General features: G+C 44.1%; 1 protein-coding gene across 2 annotated transcripts in view; it reads left to right on the top strand.

Moving 5' to 3' along the window:
• Nucleotides 1-18,874, top strand: part of LOC140736710 (prostaglandin F2-alpha receptor-like) — a 47,293-nt gene extending 28,419 nt beyond the window's left edge. For both annotated transcript variants that reach the window (XM_073062563.1, XM_073062564.1), the window contains one exon: nucleotides 17,036-18,874. In XM_073062563.1, the coding sequence (XP_072918664.1) occupies nucleotides 17,036-17,326 (291 nt within the window). In that variant the 3' untranslated portion in view covers nucleotides 17,327-18,874. The remainder of the gene's footprint in view (nucleotides 1-17,035) is intronic.
• Nucleotides 18,875-19,350: the final 476 nt, after the last annotated feature.

The following is a 19,350-nucleotide window of genomic DNA, read 5'->3' as shown; positions in this document are numbered from 1 at the left end:
AGAGGGATAGTAAATCAGCCATGATGGAATGGCAGAGCAGACTCAATGGGCTGAATGGCCTAATTCTGCTCCTATGTCTTATGGTCTTATTGTCTTAAAGAAGTGTAAGCTGCCTTTTTCTCAGGGGTAACGTTCATTAATATGCTGAAAACGGATGGTTATTTCAGATTCAGAATCAGGTTTATTATCACCGGCATGTGACGTGATATTTGTTAACATAGTAGCAGCAGTTCAATGCAATACAAAATCTTGCAGAGAGAAAGAATAAATAAAATAAAACATAATAATAAATAAACAAGTAAATCAATTACGTATATTGAATAGATTATTAAAAAATGTGCAAAAACAAAAATCGTTGCCGTTAGGTCGCATCTCGAATTGCCAGTTGGCGGACGATTTCCCTCCACATTGCTCTGGCCCAACACTTGTCCACAACATCCCTAGTCTTGTCCAGCTTGGTCCAATCCTTGATGTTATCCAGCCATGTTGTTCTTTGCCTTCTTCTTCCTTTCTTTCCCTCCACCTTTCCATATAGCAAGTCCGACAAGATGTTATCTCTCAGCGTAACGTGTCCACAACAAGCAACCTTTAACTTCATTATCTTCTCCAGCAATGTCTGTGGTCTATCAACTTCGGACAAAACCCTCTCGATTGAAACTTTCTCTACCCAGCTAATCATCAACATTCGTCGATAGCACCACATTTCAAAAGCATTAATTCGTTTCATGTCATCCTTCTTCAGGGTCCATGTTTCTGATCCATACCTCAGCACTGACCACGCGTAACACTCGAGGAAGCGGGTTCTACTTTGGATGGCTACCTTCCGATTGCATAGTAGATCTTTTAGCTTCATGAACTGGGTCATAGCCATACCTATTCCCCTCTGATCTCAACTTCACATCTCTCGTCATCTGGCAGACAACTGCCAAGATAATCAAACTTTCACACCTGTCGTGTCTTGTCCATTCACTTGTAACGATACCACATGAATGAGTCTTTAGTGCTTGTTTTGTTTACCTCCATCAATTTTGTTTTCTTGGGGTTGTTTTTAAATCCATAGTCAAGGCTTTTCTCATTCACTTTATTCAGCATAGTTTGCAGTTCGCATTTGCTTGTCAGCTAACAACGTGGTGTCGTCCGCATCCCTGATGTTATCCACCTTCCGGCCTCCAATTGGAACACCTGTCTCCTGATGGTCGCATTTCCAAAAAATCCATTCTCCGTAGCGGTTGAACAAATCCGGCGATCCAACATGCCTCATTTACTACATGCCCATGGTGATAGCTCATTTTCTACCCTGACTGCCGCTTTCTGTTTCCAATACAAGTTCCTTATTAGTTGCACATTCTCCCATCCCATCTGGGATGGGAGAAAAACAGAAATACTGGATATTAAAAAAAGTGAGGAAGTGTCCAAAGCTTCAAAAGTCCATTCAGAAATCGGATGGCAGAGGGGAAGAAGCTGTTCCTGAATCGCTGATTGTGTGCTTTCAGGCTTCTATATCTCCTACCTGATGGTAACAGTGAGAAAAGGGCATGCCCTGGGTGTTGGAGGTCTTTAATAATGGACGCTGCCTTTCTGAGACACCGCTCCCTAAAGATGTCCTGGGTACTTTGTAGGCATGTACCCAAGATGGAGCTGACTAGATTTACAACCTTCTGCAGCTTCTTTCGGTCCTGTGCAGTAGCCCCTCCATACCAGACTGTGATGCAGCCTGTCAGAATGCTCTCCATGGCACAACTATAGAAGTTGTTGAGTGTATTTGTTGACATGCCAAATCGCTTCAAACTGCTAATAAAGTATAACCACTGTCTTGCCTTCTTTATAACTACATCGATATATTGGGACCAGGTTAGATCCTCAAGAGATCTTGACACCCAGGAACTTGAAGCTGCTCACTCTCTCCACCTCTGATCCCTCTGAGGATTGGTATGTGTTCCTTTGTCTTACCCTTTCTGAAGTCCACAATCATCTCTTTCGTCTTACTGACGTTGAGTGACAGGTTGTTGCTGTGGCACCATTCCACTAGTTGGCATATCTCACTCCTGTACGCCCTCTTGTCACCACCTGAGATTCTACCAACAGTGGTTGTATCATCAGCAAATTTATAGATGGTATTTGAGTTATGCCTAGCCACACAGTCATGTGTATACAGAGAGTAGAGCAGTGGGCTAAGCACCACACTTGAGGTGTGCCAGTGTTGATCTTCAGTGAAGAGGATATGTTATCACTAATCTGCACAGACTGTGGTCTTCAGATTTGGAAGTCGAGGATCCAATTATAGAGGGACGTACAGAGGCCCAGGTTCTGCAACTTCTCAATCAGGATCGTGGGAATGATGGTATTAAATGCTGAGCTATAGTCGATGAACAGGATCTTGACCAAGGTGTTTGTGTTGTCAATGTGGTCTAAAGCCGTGTGGAGAGCCATTGAGATTGTGTCTGCCATTGACCTATTGTGGCGATAGGCAAATTGCAATGGTTCCAGGTCCTTGCTGAGACAGGAGTTCAGTCTAGTCATGACCAACCTCTCAAAGCATTTCATCACTGTCGATGTGAGTGCTATCGGGTGATAGTCATTAATGCAGCCTACGTTACTCTTCTTAGGCACTGGTATAATTGTGGCCTTTTTGAAGCAGGTGAGAACTTCTGCCTGTAGCAGTGAATGGTTGAAAATGTCCTTGAATACTCCTGTTACTTGGTTGGCACAGGTTTTCAGAGCCTTACCAGGTACCCCATCGGGACCTTCTACCTTGCGAGGGTTCACTCTCTTTAAAGATAGTCTAACATTGGCCTCTGAGATGCAGATCACAGGGTCACCAGGTGCAGCAGGGATCTTCACAGCTGTAGTTGTGTTCTCCCTTTAAAGTGTACATAGAAGGTGTTGAGTTCATCTGGTTGTGAAGCATCGCTGCCATTCATACTATGGGGTTTTGCTTTGTAGGAAGTAATGTCTTGCAGTCTCTTCCAGAGTTGCTGTGCATCTGATATCGCCTCCAACCTCGTTCAAAATTGTCCCTTCACCCTTGAAGTAGCCCTCTGCAAATCATACCTGGTTTTCTTATACAGGCCTGGGTTGCCAGACTTGAATGCCACAGATCTAGCCTTCAGCAGACGACGTACCTCCGGGTTCATCCATGTGTTTTGGTTTGGGAATGTACACTAAGTCTTTGTAAGCACACACTCATCCACACAGGTTTTAAACTTGATTCTTAGGTCAGCAAGGTTACGCAAGGAAGGTTTGAAACCACGATCAAAAAGCACTTTCATTACGCCTTTATACTCAGCGCGCATCTTTAAGGTCTGGGGTGCAAAATCTTCCACAAAGCGAATGGTTGTATCCTTGAAAGGAAGCGACCCTCTGTGATGCGCCTCTACGATCAGACTGTGTTTTACCTGGTATTGATGGAAACACAAGATTACTGGTCGCGGGCGGGAGCCCAGAATTCCGGGGGGAACGTAAACTCTGTGTGCCCGTTCGAGCTCGGGTGGCTTCGGAAGCAAATCTTTCCCGAATAACTCACAGAGAAACTCGGCGAAAAACTTCACGGTTGACCCCTTCTCAGTTGCCTCTGGTAATCCCAGAATTCTGATGTTGCAGCGTCTGCTGCGATTTTCGAGATCCACCATTTTGGAAAGAAGTTTATTAGATTTTTCCTCTAAGCTGGAACAGAGAGTCTCCAAGTATCGAACCCGACTTTCTAAAGCTTCAGAAGTCGAATCGATGCGAGATAAGTGTTCAGCATGTTTGTCCACTTTATCGTTGATCCGATCCAGTTTCTCTTCTAACTGTTTGAAAGCGGTTTTAAGTTCCTTTAAGATTTCGTCTCGGAGATTTTCAAGCGCCTCCATCGTCACGTCCGACGAGGTCATAGTTTCTTTTCTCCCGGATTTAGAACTCTTGCTAGACATTGTAGGTTAGATATATTCACAGGCAAGTAAAAGATACCGAAATAATTCCTAACTAAGCTTTAAAAGATGGAGACATTTAGTGCAAAGGTAGCGACAGTAACGGAACAAAAGTTCAGAGCAGCTAAGCAATCGCCATCTTACCGGAAGTCCATCCACACAGGTTTTAATGAAGTCGGTAACAGCTGCAGCTTACTCGTCCCAATTTGAAGATGAATCCCTGAATACAGTCCAGTCCACCGATTCAAAGCAGTCCTGTAGGCGCTCCTGTGCTTCCCTTGTCCAAACCTTCTTGGTCCTCACCACTGGTGCTGCAGTCTTCAGTCTCAGCCTATACTCAGGGAGTAGAAGTACAGCCAGGTGATCAGACTTCCCGAAGTGAGGCCGTGGAATAGCACGGTAGGCATTCTTGATGGTGGTGTAACAATGGTCCAGTGTGGTGTTTCCTCTGGTATTGCAAGTGATCTGTTGCTGATAATTGCTTAGTGACTTTTTCAGACTGGCCTTGTTAAAATCTCCCAAAATGATGGTGAAGGTGTTAGGGTGCACTGTTTCATGCATGTTGATCCCATTGCTCATATCATCTAAAGCCTGCTTGACATTGGCCTGAGGTGGAATGTAAACTGCAACCAGAATGATCCCAGAGAACTACCGTGGTAAGTAAAATGGATGATACTTTACTGCTAGATATTCCAGGTCTGGTGAGCAGAATTGGGACAGCATTGATATATTTGTGCACCAAGAAGAGTTGATCATGAGGCACACTCCTCCACCTCTGCTTTTAGAGACTCTATAGATCTATCCTGACGGTGTATGGTAAACTGTCGATCTGAATTGCTGCATCCAGTATGGAAAGGGTTAACCAGGATTCCGTGAAACAAAGGACACATGCGGTCCTAATTCACTGATCCTCTGATTCAGCACCCTGGCTCTGAGATCATAGATTTTCACCAGAGACTGCATGTTTGCCAGCAAGATCGTCGGTACAGGGAGTTTAAAATTCCATTTCCTTAAATGCACTTGTAATCCAAAGCTTACACGCTTTCTCCGAGGTTTTCTCAGTGGGACCTTTGGACCACAGACTACAGACATGGAAGCTAAGAGCCTTCTGTGCTTTTCATCTCTGAGAATCCGAAGAACCAGAATCCTGTTTATCGTCACTGTCTTACATGATGTGAAATTTGTGTAAAGACATAAAATTGCAGTGACTTGCAAAATAAATAAGTTGTGTAAAAAAAATAACAAAGTGGTATTCATGATTCGTGGACCATCCACAAATCTGATGATGGAGGGAAGAAGCTGCTTCTAAAAATGTTGAGTATGGGTCTTCAGTCTCCTGTACCTCCTCTCAGATGGCAGTTATGAGAAGAAGGCATGTCCTGGATGTTGAGGGTCCTTAGTGATGGATGCCACCTTCTTGAAGCAACACCTCATGAAAATGCCCTCAGTGTTGGAGAGGTGGTGTCTTGAGAAGTAAACAGTCTTCATTTCCACAGGAAAAGTAATGCCAGTGGTCCATATGTGACCAGAAAGGAAAATCAAATATATACATATATATTTAGTGGGTCCGAACTCAAAAAAATCGGTGAATTGGTTTGTTATTGTCACATGTATCCAGGTACTGTTTAGCATACCATCCATACTTATCCTTTATCATATCAGAACATTGAGGAAGTACAAGGGAAAACAATAACAGTACAGGCAGACAATAAGGTGCAAGGCCATGACGAGGTAGATTGTGAGGTCAAGATTGTACAAGGTTTATTGCTCAATCATCTTATAATGGCAGGACTGTCCTTGAGCCTGGTAGTGCAAGCTTTTAGGTTTTGGCATTCTCTGCCTGATGGGAGAGGGCAGAAGGCTAAACATCTGGGGTGGTAAAGAAATAATGGCCTCAAGGGGCATAGAGAAATAAACAGAATCAGAATTGACAAGATGGCCCTGACGATAAATGTGACTTTAGTGGCAGTTCACTAACCTACTAGGTATTCTACTTGATATGCTTTTTCTGAACTATGATCGCTGCAATCTGCACCCTTTAACAAATAAACTTTAAAACTGTTTAAATGAACTAGCGATTTTACGATCTCCTGAAGGATTCGCCGAACTTGGCTCTCAAGAATGCAGGTACCGCACCTTGAAGCGGATAAGGGTAGGCCGTCCCTGGAAGAGGGAGCGCTGGGATGGACTTCAAGCAGATTAAAGTGTCGAGGTCCGAGAGTGGAAAATGAACCAATGTTCAGCCCCAGTACTCTGTGCTAGCCTAGAGCTCCCCACTTGAGCCCCTACCATCTACCTGTGCATGACCTGTCTCGCTCTCCTCTTGCTACTACCACCGTGTCAGAGGTTCAGGAGTATTAGATCCCACACCATTGGGTTCAGGAAGAGTTGTTACCCTACAACCATTGGGCTCCTAGACTGGCATAGATGGCTTTACTCACCTCAGTGCTGAACCAATGCCATAGCCCTGTAGACCCATTTTCAGGGATCCTGCCTTTCATATGTGTGGTTTTTCATGGAATCTGTTGTATTTTTTTTATTTTCCTGTGGGTGCCCGCAAAAATATGAATCCAAAGGTTGTATATAGTATACGTACTTTGATAATAAATTTACTTTAACTGTGAACATATGTTGTGAAATTTGTTGTTTTGCAGAAGCAGTATAGTGACAAGCATTAAAAATTGTTGTAAGTTACAATAAGAATTATAAAAACAGAACAAAGTAGTGTGAAAAGAGAGCAAAATGTGAGGCAGTGTACATGGGTTCATGAATTGTTTAGGAATCTGATGGTAGAGGGGAGAAAGCTCTTCCTGAAACATTGAATGTGTGTCTTCAGTCTCCTGAACTTCCTCCCTGAAGATTGAAATGAGAAGAAGACATGTTCTAGATGATTCTTTCTTACTTTCTTTAAGCCCATCTCTCCTACTGTGGCATAGGTCATCAACAACAGCTCACCAGAGACCCCTGTCCTGGACCAGTCTTTCAAGTTGTCCCTTAGGTCTTCCAGGCGAAAATCCTTCCTCTCCCAGGGATGAGATCTGTCGAGCTTCTGTTCTCATTTCTGTAGCTCCGGCTGTTTATGGGATGGGGTTACTAACCCCATGTCCTGGATGATGAGGGTCCTTAATGATCGACCCCAACTTCTTGAGTCATCGCAGTTTGAAGATGGCCTCAATGGTGGGGAGACAAGTGCCAATGACGGAGTAGGCTGAGTTCACAACCCTCAGCAGCTTTTTCCAGTCCTGTGTATTGGCTCCTCCAAACCAGATGGTGGGTGATGAAACCAGCCACAGTGTTCTCCATTGTATGGGTCTTTGGTGCCATACCAAATTTCCTCAAACTCCTAATGAATTATAGCCACTGGCATGCCTTCTTCATAATTGCATCAATGTGTTGGGCCCAGGATAGACCCTCAGCGATGCTGACACCCAGAATCTTGAAACTGTTCACACTTTCCCCTGCTGATCCCTTGATGAAGACTGGTGTGTGTTCCCTTGACTTCCCCTTCCTGATGTCCACCAGTAATTCTTTGGACTTACTGATGTTTGAGTGCAAGATTGTTGTTACATCACCAATCAACCAGCTGATCTGTCTCGCTCCTGAACACCTCTTCTAAGGCTCACCAACAACAGCTGTGTCATCAGCAACTTTATAGATGACATCGGAGCTGTGCTTAGCCACACAGACATGGGTGTAGATGGAATGGAGCAGCGGGCTAAGCATGCATCCTCGAGGTGCGCCAGTGTTGATTATCAGCGAGACGGAGATGTTATTTCCAATCTGTACTGACTGGTCTTTCAATGAGGAAGTCAAGGATGCAGTTGCAGAGGGAGTAATGGAAGCCCATGTTTTGAAGTTTGTTTATTAGTGATGAGGAGATGACTCAGGATATGGACCTGGTCCCAGTAATATTTCCTCATTGCACTTGGCAGAGTATATGGAAATTATAATGCAAAGGGTTATGATAACAAGTAGCATTTACTGTCAACTTATTAGTTTTTGGTACAACTAACAACTAATTAGGTAGCTGGCCACTGTTATATAGAACACTGCAACACAGTATTCAATGTCTGACGAATCTTATAGAATTTTTTGAAGATGTAACTAGTAGAGTGGATAGGGGAGAGTCAGTGGATGTGGTAAATTTAGATTTTCAAAAGGCTTTTGACAAGGTCCCACACAGGAGATTAGTGTGCAAACTTAAAGCACATGGTATTGGGGGTATGGTATTGATGTGGATAGAGAATTGGTTGGCAGACAGGAAGCAAAGAGTGGGAGTAAACGGGACCTTTTCAGAATGGCAGGCAGTGACTAGTGGGGTACCACAAGGCTCAGTGCTGGGACCCCAGTTGTTTACAATATATATTAATGATTTAGACGAGGGAATTAAATGCAGCATCTCCAAGTTTGCGGATGACACAAAGCTGGGCGGCGGTGTTTGCTGTGAGGAGGATGCTAAGAGGATGCAGGGTGACTTGGATAGGTTAGGTGAGTGGGCAAATTCATGGCAGATGCAATTTAATGTGGATAAATGTGAGGTTATCCACTTTGGTTGCAAGAACAGGAAAACAGATTATTATCTGAACAGTGGCCGATTAGGAAAAGGGGAGATGCAATGAGATCTGGGTGTCATTGTACACCAGTCATTGAAGGTGGGCATGCAGGTACAGCAGGCGGTGAAAAATGCAAATGGTATGTTGGCATTCATAGAAAAGGGATTTGAGTACAGGAGCAGGGAGGTTCTACTGCAGTTGTACAAGGCCTTGGTGAGACAGCACCTAGAATATTGTGTGCAGTTTTGGTCCCCTAATCTGAGGAAAGACATTCTTGCCATAGAGGGAGTACAGAGAAGGTTCACCAGATTGATTCCTGGGATGGCAGGACTTTCATATGAAGAAAGACTGGATCGACTAGGCTTATACTCACTGGAATTTAGAAGATTGAGGGGGGACCTTATTGAAACGTATAAAATTCTGAAGGGATTGGACAGGCTAGATGCAGGAAGATTGTTTCCGATGTTGGGGAAGTCCAGAACGAGGGGTCACAGTTTAAGGATAAAGGGGAAGCCTTTTTAGGACCGAGATGAGGAAAAACTTCTTCACACAGAGAGTGGTGAATCTGTGGAATTCTCTGCCACAGGAAACAGTTGAGGCCGGTTCATCGGCTATATTTAAGAGGAAGTTAGATATGGCCCTTGTGGCTAAAGGGATCGGGGGTATGGAGAGAAAGCAGGTATAGGGTTCTGAGTTGGATGATCAGCCATGATCATACTGAATGGTGGTGCAGGCTCGAAGGGCTGAACGGCCTACTGCACCTATTTTCTATGTTTCTAGTATAGGTCTTTCGGCCAACAAGGTTGTGCCGACCTTTTTATCTACTGTAAGCCTTTCCTATCCATGTATTTGTCCAGGTACCTTTTAACTGCTCTTATCTATACCCGTCTGCACTACGTCCTCTGGTAGCACATTCCACATACTCAACATCCCCTGTTAGGACAATGTGCCCTTCATGACCCCTTTAAATCTTTCCCCTCTCTCCTTAAACCCCGGCAGTCCAGTTTTAGAATCCCCATCCTGGGGAAGTCTGACCCTTTAAGCCTCTGATGCTGCTGCAAGCAAGTTTTTCATTGTGCCCTTACCTCACCTTGTGAGACTCAGAGACAGGCACATCGGTGGCACGGTAGTGTAAGGCCCTCCATTGGCTGGGCTTGACCGTGGATATCGCGTCCCAGCTGTCTACGTGATATACAGACCAGGGCAGTACAAGATGGAGAGCAACGGCAGAAAGTGATACAGTTGGCATCAGCTGCATCGCAGGAGCTGCCACTCAACATTGGATTGCCTGGGGACTGTAGCTCCAGATTTTCCTCGGGGTTTATCCCAAAGACTTCCCCGTGAGTGAAGGCAGCAGAGTCTGAGATCAGAGTTTTCCTTCTCCTAGATGATCTGCCAACCACGGCTGATAAACCCCATCTGCCCGAAGTAACTGGCTTTAAGGTGCCAGTAACCTGCCTTTGCCCCTTCTCCTGTCAGTAGAAACGGTTCCACTAGGCTTAGTGTCTAAGCAACATGTGAAGGCCAGGAGCTGGACTTGGTTGTCAGAGGCTATTTGAGGTGTTGGCCATTGGGAGCATTTAATAGGTAGTGGGAGCCCATTACCCCATTACCCCCCCCCCCCCCCCCCCCCAGCCGTAACAACCTTAAGAAAGCATAGCTGTTAGCTTAACACTTTACGGCACCACTAATTGGAAGATTGGGGTTCAATTCCTGCCACTGTCTGTAAGGAATTTGTACATTCTCCACGTGAACACGTGAGTTTATTCCGAGTGCCCTGGTTTCCTCTGACAGTCCAAACAAAAAGGCATACAGGTTAGGGTTAGTAAGTTGTCAGCATGCTATGCTGGTGCTAGAAACATGATGACGCTTGCAGGCTGCTCCTGGCAACATTGCAAATGATGACACAAATGACACATTTCACTGTATGTTTCAATGTACACATGACCGATAAAGCTGATCTTTAAATATTTAAAGGTAGAGGTCTATGTGGGATTGAAGGGTTAGGTTGATCTTCGAGTAGATTTATACAGGCCGGCACAACATTGTGGGTCAAGGGGCCTGTAGTTTGTTCTACTCTTCTTTGTCCTACAACATTTCATGTTGAGCTCTTTCATCTGGACTGGAAAGAATGAGGAAAGGTAGCCCCCTTTTCAGTATAAAATGGTGTGGGGTGGGGGGGGGAGCAAGGGTTGGGATGGGATAGGTGGATCCAGGAGGGGCGGGTCGATCGGCAGGTGAGGGGTGGGAAGAGTGGGAATGATGTAAGAAGTGGGGAGATTATAGCTGGAAGCGAGAAAGGGCGGAAGACGATGGGATCGGATAGGAAAGGACAGTGGGCACGGAAGTGAGGAACTGAGGGGAGGAATGGTGGAATAAGTGAAAAGCAGACAGCAAATTGGTGACTGGAAGTAAGAGACATCAATGTTCATGCCTTTGGATTGGTGACTACAAAGGGAGAATATGAGGCGGAGTTCCTCTAATCTGTGAGGCAGTAGTAGTGTACTCTTTATTCAGTACTGGCTGAATGTTTATGGTGGAACCCTAATTAAATACTAAAGCACAAGCTGTGTTTATTGATGTATTCCACCACTTCACTAATGATAGAGAGGAATCTGATCTGTCAGTCTTTGGTGGTTTAGAATCATACCTCTTTTGTCTTCATTAACTTTGCCTCGAGGGTTTTTTGAGGTATTTTACACAAGACTTCTGATGCATGATGATTGTATTGTATATATGCGTGTCTCATATTTTACCTACTTTTAATGAAATTTAGTAAGTGGGCCCTGTTCCTTGCTGCGTTATCAACAAATGGGGGGGGGGGGGGTGGTGGCATGGTAGTGTAGTGATCAGCACAACATTTTACAGTACCAGTGACCCACGTTCAATTCCCGCCACTGCCTGTATGTTCTCCCGGGGACCACGTCAGTTTCCTCCCTCAGTTCAAGGATGTACAGATTGGTAGGTTAATTGGTCATTGTAAATTGTATTGTGATTAGTCTAGGATTAAATTGGGGCATTGATGGGCAGGCACAGCTCAAAGGGCTGGCTGTGGTGTATGTCAAGAAATAAATATAAAAAATTAACCATGGATATAGTGTGCTAGAGATCTATGTGACACACAAGCCAGGGCAGCACAACATGGAGAGCCCATGTAGCAGGATCTCTGTCTCTGTGCAGCTGATGAATCCAAAAGAACGGCAGAGGCTGATACAGTTTGGCACCAGTGACGTCACAGGAGTTGCCAGTCAATGTTGAACTCAATGTTGGACTCCCTTAGATACTCCAGCTCTGGATTTTTTCCTCAGTATTTACTCCAGAAACCTTCCCCATGAGTGGATATAGCTGTAAGGCAGCAGAGATTTGAGTTCAGAGTTTTTCTACTCCTAGATGAGCTGCCAATCATAGCTGATGAGCCTCATCTGCCAGAAATGACTGGTTTAAGGCACCAGTAATCCACCTTTGCTCCTTCTCCTGTCAGTAGAAACGGTTCCGCCAGGTGTAGTGACTAACCCACATGTGAAGGCCAGGAGCTGGATTTGGTTGTCAGAGGCTATTTGAGACACACTCCATTGGGAGCATTTAATAGGTAGTGGGAGCTTATCCCCAATATCCCCTTCCTCCCCTCCTATGACAACCTTAAGGAACCATTGATCTTATGGACGGCTATAAAATCATTAGGGCCATAGACAAGGCAAACGTACTCGGTCTTTTTTTCCCAAGGCTGGGGAATCAAGAACTGGATGACATATCTTTAGAGTGAGGGAGAGAGATTTAATAGGAACCCAAGGGGCAACTGTTTCATCCGGAGGTAGGGGTCAGTACATGGAATGAGCTGCCAGTGGAAGTGATTGGACAGGTACATGAATAGGAAGGGTCCAGATCAGCCTTTCTCAATCTTTCTGTCCTGGAGGAGTCCGTGAAATATTTTTCAGGTCTTGGGGATCCCTGTGTAAAAGTTATATCTACAGCTCACAGTACGTGATCAGGAAGTTGAAGATATAATAATCCAAAAATAATTGTTAGTGCTCTTTTGAGTAGGGAATGAATTTTTAGCCAGCCTTTCTTGAAAGAAAACAGGTAGTTAAGCTGAGCTTACTTTTTTTGAAATTAATCTTTCTCATAACTTATAAGGCACAATTTTATACAAGACTTTGAAAAAAAACATTTTCTTACTAAGTAACATGATCAGGCTCAAATATAGGCCTAGCTTCTGAAATCTGTGCTTGTAGTTTTCCACAGACTAGGCACAATGGAATAGGCCAACTTGGATCTCTAGTCCACGTAAAACCTATTGATAACCAGCTTTCATTGTAAAGATGGAATTATTTTGTGTCTGTTGTTGTACTAGTGCAGTAAAATAACTCAGAAGATTGTAAGTCTTCATCATTAATCTTATCAGAATTGTCCGTAGGCCTGGGCCTAGAATCCTCTTCCATCTCACACCTGTTCTTGAAAAATTGCCATAATGGACCACCTTTTGAAGGAAAATTTCCCCCAATTTTCTATCACACCAGCAGAGTTTGTTTGCTCCCATAAGTCAGTCAGTAATGGCAAGAGGAAGCCGGAGAGGTAATTCGGGGGGGGGGGGGGGGGTGGTGGGTGGGTGGTGGGAGAGACTGCTGACATAGCCCAATTTAGGTGAGTCCTTCCAATGCTCGGAAAATGCACTTCACGCTCCTCATCAGCCGACTGTCCTCCCTTCCATGCAATGCAGCGTTCACCAATTATCAACGGCCCCCCCCCTCATGGACTCACCTAAATAAACACAGTCTAACTGTGCACTGTCGTATTGGGCGGAAAGATTGCTAACGGGGCTGATCAGTCACTGCCCACCACTGTGAGCGCTAACATTGTGCATTGCATGAAGTTCAAAAAACAATGTTTATTTTTAAAAATCATGATCTTAGTCACCTCTCACGGAACCCTAAGGTTCCATGGAATGCCAGGTGAGAAACCCTGGTCTGGAGACAAATGGGCCAATTATGGACAAATAGGACTTGCTTTGATGGGTGTCTTAGTTGGTACAGACCTGTCTGGCCAAAGGGCTTGTCTTTGTGCTTTATGAATTTCTTTACATTGGTAAGGTGTAGGAGATTGTCCTCGTGCAGGCAAATGGGATTAGCATTGATTGGACAAAAATGGGCAAGGATTTTTTGGGCTGAATGGCACATTTCTATTCTGTGTGTTTCTATGGCTTTATGACAGAGTAAAACCTTCTTATGTCTGCAGCATAGTTTTCCATTGTGCCATGCTTGGAGGTATTTGGTGAGGTTATCAGTGGTATGACCAAGGCTGGAGGGTCTAACAAGCCTTTTAAAGTGGCACCACCCAAGTCTGATTGTCATTAATAGACCAAAGTAATTTTGGGCTTTACACAGAACCTGAATTGCAAGATGTGTAACTTTTGGCATGATATAGGGTGTGGAATAGGTTACAAAAACTGCTAACGCCTTCGTTATACTTATTTGTGTATTTTTAAGTGCAGGTTAGTCCTGTTCTCCAACCTATGAGACTATTTATTTAATTTCAGAGTGAAATATTAAATTTGATGTTCTACATTTTATAATCCAATGTGGCCTATGAATCTAAGGCTTTGTTGTGTTGCCTCAAAAGCTGATGGCATATTTGGGCCCCATGGTAGTGTTAGCAGTTAGCGTGACGTTATTATAGCTGGAGAGAGATAGCGGAGTTCGGAGTTGAATTCTGGTGTCCTGAGTAAGCCGGTTTGTCCATTGCTTCCTGTGTGCGTGAGGGTGCTCAGATTTTCTCCCAGGTCCATAGACGTACCGGTTAGTAGGTTAATTGGTCATTGTAAATTGTCCTGTGATAGGCCAGGGTTAATTTGGTGGATTGCTGCGTGGTGCAGTGTAAAGGGCCTATTCTCTAAATAAAATAAAATAAAGATTTGTTTTCATATTGGAGTGAGTATATTGCATTGGTTCTACTGAACAGTCCAATCACATGAATGAATTGGATGAGTTCTGAGCCATCTGATTGGATAACAACACTGCCTGCTCATCTCAGTGTGTCATTCATTATTTTGCAGGACCACATATGGGAGAACCATATCTCGTTCACTAAACAAAAGCCTCGGCAAAGGATGTACTTCTTGAAGCAGTTGTTTAAAATTCTGTCATCCCCAGACATACTGGTGCGATGTCAATAGTGAGAGCATCCTCACATCAGCCATAACTGTCTGATTTGGTGCAACGTCCTCTCACAATATCAAAAACTACAGTGGCCTGTTAGGCCAGCAGAAAAGGTTGTTGGCTGCAGTCTACGGGGCTTGTACACATCTTGGACGTATAAGAGGTGGGCAGGACAGATGCTACCCACCTTGGAAGCTGGCTTTTCCAAAACCTCCTTTCTGGAACGCACTATAGGGGTATTAAAACACAAACTTCACACGATTTTACTTAAATTTTTCTTCTCCCGGGCAGTGAATCTGATCAACCGTTATAGTCAGGCTACCCAGCCCACTCTATCTATTACCCTGTCACCACCCTGCACTTTAAACCATGTTTTATAATGCAATTTACATTGTGACTACTTGCTGGAATCTATGTATTTACGTACATTTTATTCCATCTTCATACTTTAACTTCTTAATTTATTTTTATATAATTCTTTATTCTTTATAAATGCTGGAAGTTGTTGTCTTTGTTGAATGTTGTGCCCTGTCCGGCACACAGCAACAATTCCTAAATCGGGTAAATGTGCATTCAGTTAATGCATATTTCTCACTCATTAATGCAAATATCTAATCAGCCAATCAAGTGGCAGCAATGCAGACATGGTCAAGAAGTTCAGTTGTTGTTCAGACCGAACATCAGAATGGGGAGGGGAAAGTGATCTAAATTACTTTGGAATGATTGTTCGTGCCAGACGGGGTGGTCTGAGTATCTCAAAAACTGCTGATCTCCTGGGATATTCATGCACAGCAGTCTCTAGAGTTTATGGAAAATGGTGCAAAAGACAAAAAAAAAAGTATCCATTAATACCTTGTTAATGAGAGGGACAGGGGCGAATGGTCAGACTGGTTCAAACTGACAGAAGGTGACACTAACGCAAATAACCATGTGTTACAACAGAAGAGTATCTCTGAATACACCACACATCGAGTGTTGAAGTGGATGGGCTACAGCAGCAGAAGACCGCACTGGTCTCCACCCCAGTGGTCACCTTATTAGGTAGATTCCTGTAACCTAAAATTGGCCACTGAGTGTATAAGCAAGCATAAGTGACAAAAAAAGGCAATTTTAAACATCGTCCACCAGCACTTAAGAATGAACCTTAGATGGAGGACAATCAATCCCTTGCTCCTCCCCTGTACTGAGCTCTTCATTTTGAATACTCAGCAGAAAATTGATGATCAGAATCAGGTTTAATATCACTGGCATATGGCATGAAATTTGTTGCCTTTGCAGCAGCAGTACGATGCAATACACAATAATAGAGAAAAACTGTGAATTACAGTAAGTGTATATATATTAAAGAGTTAAATAAATAGGTAGTGCAAGAATAGAACTAAAAAGTAGTGGGGTGGTGTACATGGGTTCAATGTCCATTCAGAAATCTGATGGCGGAGGGGAAGAAGCTGTTCCTGAATCATTGAGTGTGTGCCTCTTTCCTGATGGTAGCAATGAGAACAAGGCATGACCTGGTTGATGGGAGCCCTTAATAATGGATTCTGCCATTTTGAGGTGTTGCTTCTTGAAGCTGTCCTGGATACTATGGATGCTAGTGCCCTTGTTGGAGCTGACTGAGTTTACAAATCTCTGCAGCTTACTTTGATCCGGTGCACCAACCCCCCCCCCCCCCCCCCAATACCAGACGTTGATGCAACCCACACAATGCTCTCCATGGTACATCTGTAGAAATTTGTGAGCGTCTTTGATGACATACCGTATCTCCTCAAACTCCTGATGAATTAATGTTGCTGTTTTTGTAATTGCATCAATATGTTGGGTGCAGGATACATCCTTGGAGATACTGACAGCCAGGAACTTGAAGTCGCTCACTTGCTGTTGATGCTGTTAAATGGCTTCATTTCCATGTCTTCCTTTTCCTTTTTCATTGGTGGAATAGCAGTTGGCGAGACACTTCACAGCTCCAGCGGCATGAGGTCAAGTTCCCGCTGCTGTCTGTAGGGAGTTTTGTGTGTTCTCCCCATGATTGCGTGGGTTTCCTCCAAGTTCTCCAGTTTCCTCCCACAGTACAAAGATGTCACGGTTAGTGAGTGAACTGGTCATTGTAAATCGTCCTGTGATTAGACTAGGGTTAAATAGGTGGGTTGCTGTTCAGTGCGGCTTATTGGGATGGGAGTGCCAGTTCTGCAGTGTATCTCTAAATAAATAAATGTCAAGGACATACAGGTTAGGGCTTATACGCTGTGGGCATGTTATGTTGGCATTGGATACATGGAGATGCTTGCAGGCTGCCCTCAGCACAGTCTCAGACTGTGCTTGTCATTGATGCGAACGACACACTTTTTTTGTATGTTTCGAAGTTTCGGTGCACATGTGACTATTAAGCTAAGCTTTTTCTTTATCTTTTATTTTTATCACTCAGGTAACCATGGCGATGATAGGAAGCTTATATTCGGGCCCCAAGTCCGAAAAGTCACTTCTGATGGGTGTCCGGATGGCTGCTTGGAATCAGATCCTGGATCCCTGGGTGTACATCCTGCTCCGGAGAGCGGTGCTGAGGAGGATTTGCAAGGTGATTCAGCTGTGCTTGGGAAAGAAAGCCGTCCCCCAGCTGAACAGGTGGCGCTGCAGCACCTTCGAGAGCTCCATCAAGATAGCCACAATGGACATGTCACTGAGAAGACAGTCACGAATAAACCAAGCACAGCAATGATGCTGACTGACTTATGCATGACTTATATCAAGGCTTTGTAAGCCTTAGCTAGTAGGCCCTATGGGACATGTGGAATAGTCCAATGCAACTCTCAAAACCCTGCTTTGCACTAAAATCCCTTTGAAGGGTTTTGTCCATGGATCTCCAGCTTTGGTCATGGTTTGAATTGGATGGAGGAATCTGAAACCAGAGTGATATCAGCCATTAGCAATGAATGATGATTCATATCTTCTAAGTGGCCCACATCATGTATGGGACATGTGCCAAGATGGAATCTATGAAGGTTATATGCCTGGACACACCCATTTATTATTTGGTAATGAATGAGCATGATTAAGAGCTACATATTGTATATTGACACACATAAGGGCTTTCTTTGGTTATGTTTTGTATTAACACTTAAGCATGTTTGACCTGGTGGCAGAACTGTAGAAGCCTTGAAGTATCATTGTTGATTCGTGAAGAAAGAAAAATAATTGCGCATGCAGAAAAACTTCTCAGGCAATGAAACCCTTTCCTCGTCCAGTGGAAACCTCCTGATGCGAGGCTCTGCTCATTGGATGAACTCGGGACTCCTGGAGAGCGATCACAAGTGTGACTGACCAGTGGACCGGTCTGCCTTAAAGGTGCTGGTTCAAGGAGGAACATTGGCCAAGAAACTGAGAGAACAACCTCCTCTTCTTCAAATGGCGATCTCTTCCATTTGTTTTCACCGATTAGATAAGATGTTATGGAGGCATAGAGACAGCCCAATATCTCCATGCAACCCATCTCTGATTCCTATTCCTTGCCAGTTCCCCTTAACTTTCAAATATTCATTCTTTCAAATATTTATCATTCTCCACCTTAGACTCTTAAATTGACAACTTGTATAATGCAGATGAACTCCTGATATCTCAGCCTACCTTGACATAGCCCTTAATATCCATTTGTGATCATCATTGCACTTTCTTAGAATCAGATTTGATTTCATGGATATATGTTTTGAAATTTGTTGTTTTTGTAGAAGCAGTACAGTGAAATACATAATAATAAAAAAATTACAATATGAAACAGATATAATTTTTAAAAATTAAATAAGTAGAGCAAAACAGCAAAAAAAAAGGAGACAAAGTACTGAGGTAGTGTGCATGGGTTCATTATCCATTCATAAATCTGATGGTGGTGGAGAGGAAGCTGTTCCTAAAACATTGAGTGTGAGTCTTCAGGCTCCTGCACCTCCTCCTTGATTGCAGCGATGAGAAGAGGGCATGTCCTGGGCGACGAAGTTGTCCGTGATGCTGGGGAGGCTAGTGCCCCTGATGGAGCTGGCTGAGTTTTAACTTTCTGCAGCTTTTTCCGATCCTGTGCAGTGGCCCCTCCCCTCCATTCCAGACCGTGGTCCAGGCTTCACAGCGGCACGACTACATTCTGCACTCTGCTCATGCTTTTCCACTTTGTACTACCTTGATGTACTTACGTTTGGAACGATCTGACTGGAAGGCATGCAAAACAATTTTTTCACTGCTCTGTGCTACATGTGACAATAATAAACTGATTTATTGATTGATTGATTGGTTGTCTATTGTACGCGATGATGACAGTGAAACCTGCCTGGGAGAGTTTTTAAAGTGGAAAAGCCGTAGTAATGGGGAATTTGCACTCTCTTGACTTTGGATGTCTGGGCACAGTGGTATGAGTAGTCGTCACAGCTGGGTTCTCCTTGATTGAAGCGGATAATCGTGACATCTTCTGTGCCTTGTCATGCCCTTTGCTGTCCGTGATGTGTTACAGAGGTGCCTTCCTGGCTGTTGGACCTCACTGTTGTTATCATTCACCCAGTCCGTCTGGAGCTGCCTTCGCATGTTAGGACAGGCATTTCACCACCCCATTGGCATACAAGACTTGCTGGCTAGTATTGCTCAGCCCACCTATCGAAGCAGTGTACTGGGGGTGTGGCTGCTGATATATGTGAACAGGTATTTGAAGCCACAGATGAGAGCTGAGTGTTCAATTGGTGCCAAAGAATGGACACGGGAAGCCCC

This window comes from Hemitrygon akajei, chromosome 12 (assembly GCF_048418815.1).
Source record: "Hemitrygon akajei chromosome 12, sHemAka1.3, whole genome shotgun sequence".
NCBI classification, from domain to species: domain Eukaryota; kingdom Metazoa; phylum Chordata; class Chondrichthyes; order Myliobatiformes; family Dasyatidae; genus Hemitrygon; species Hemitrygon akajei.
Note: the sequence above shows the minus strand (reverse complement) of the source record. Positions and strands in the feature narration are given on the sequence as shown.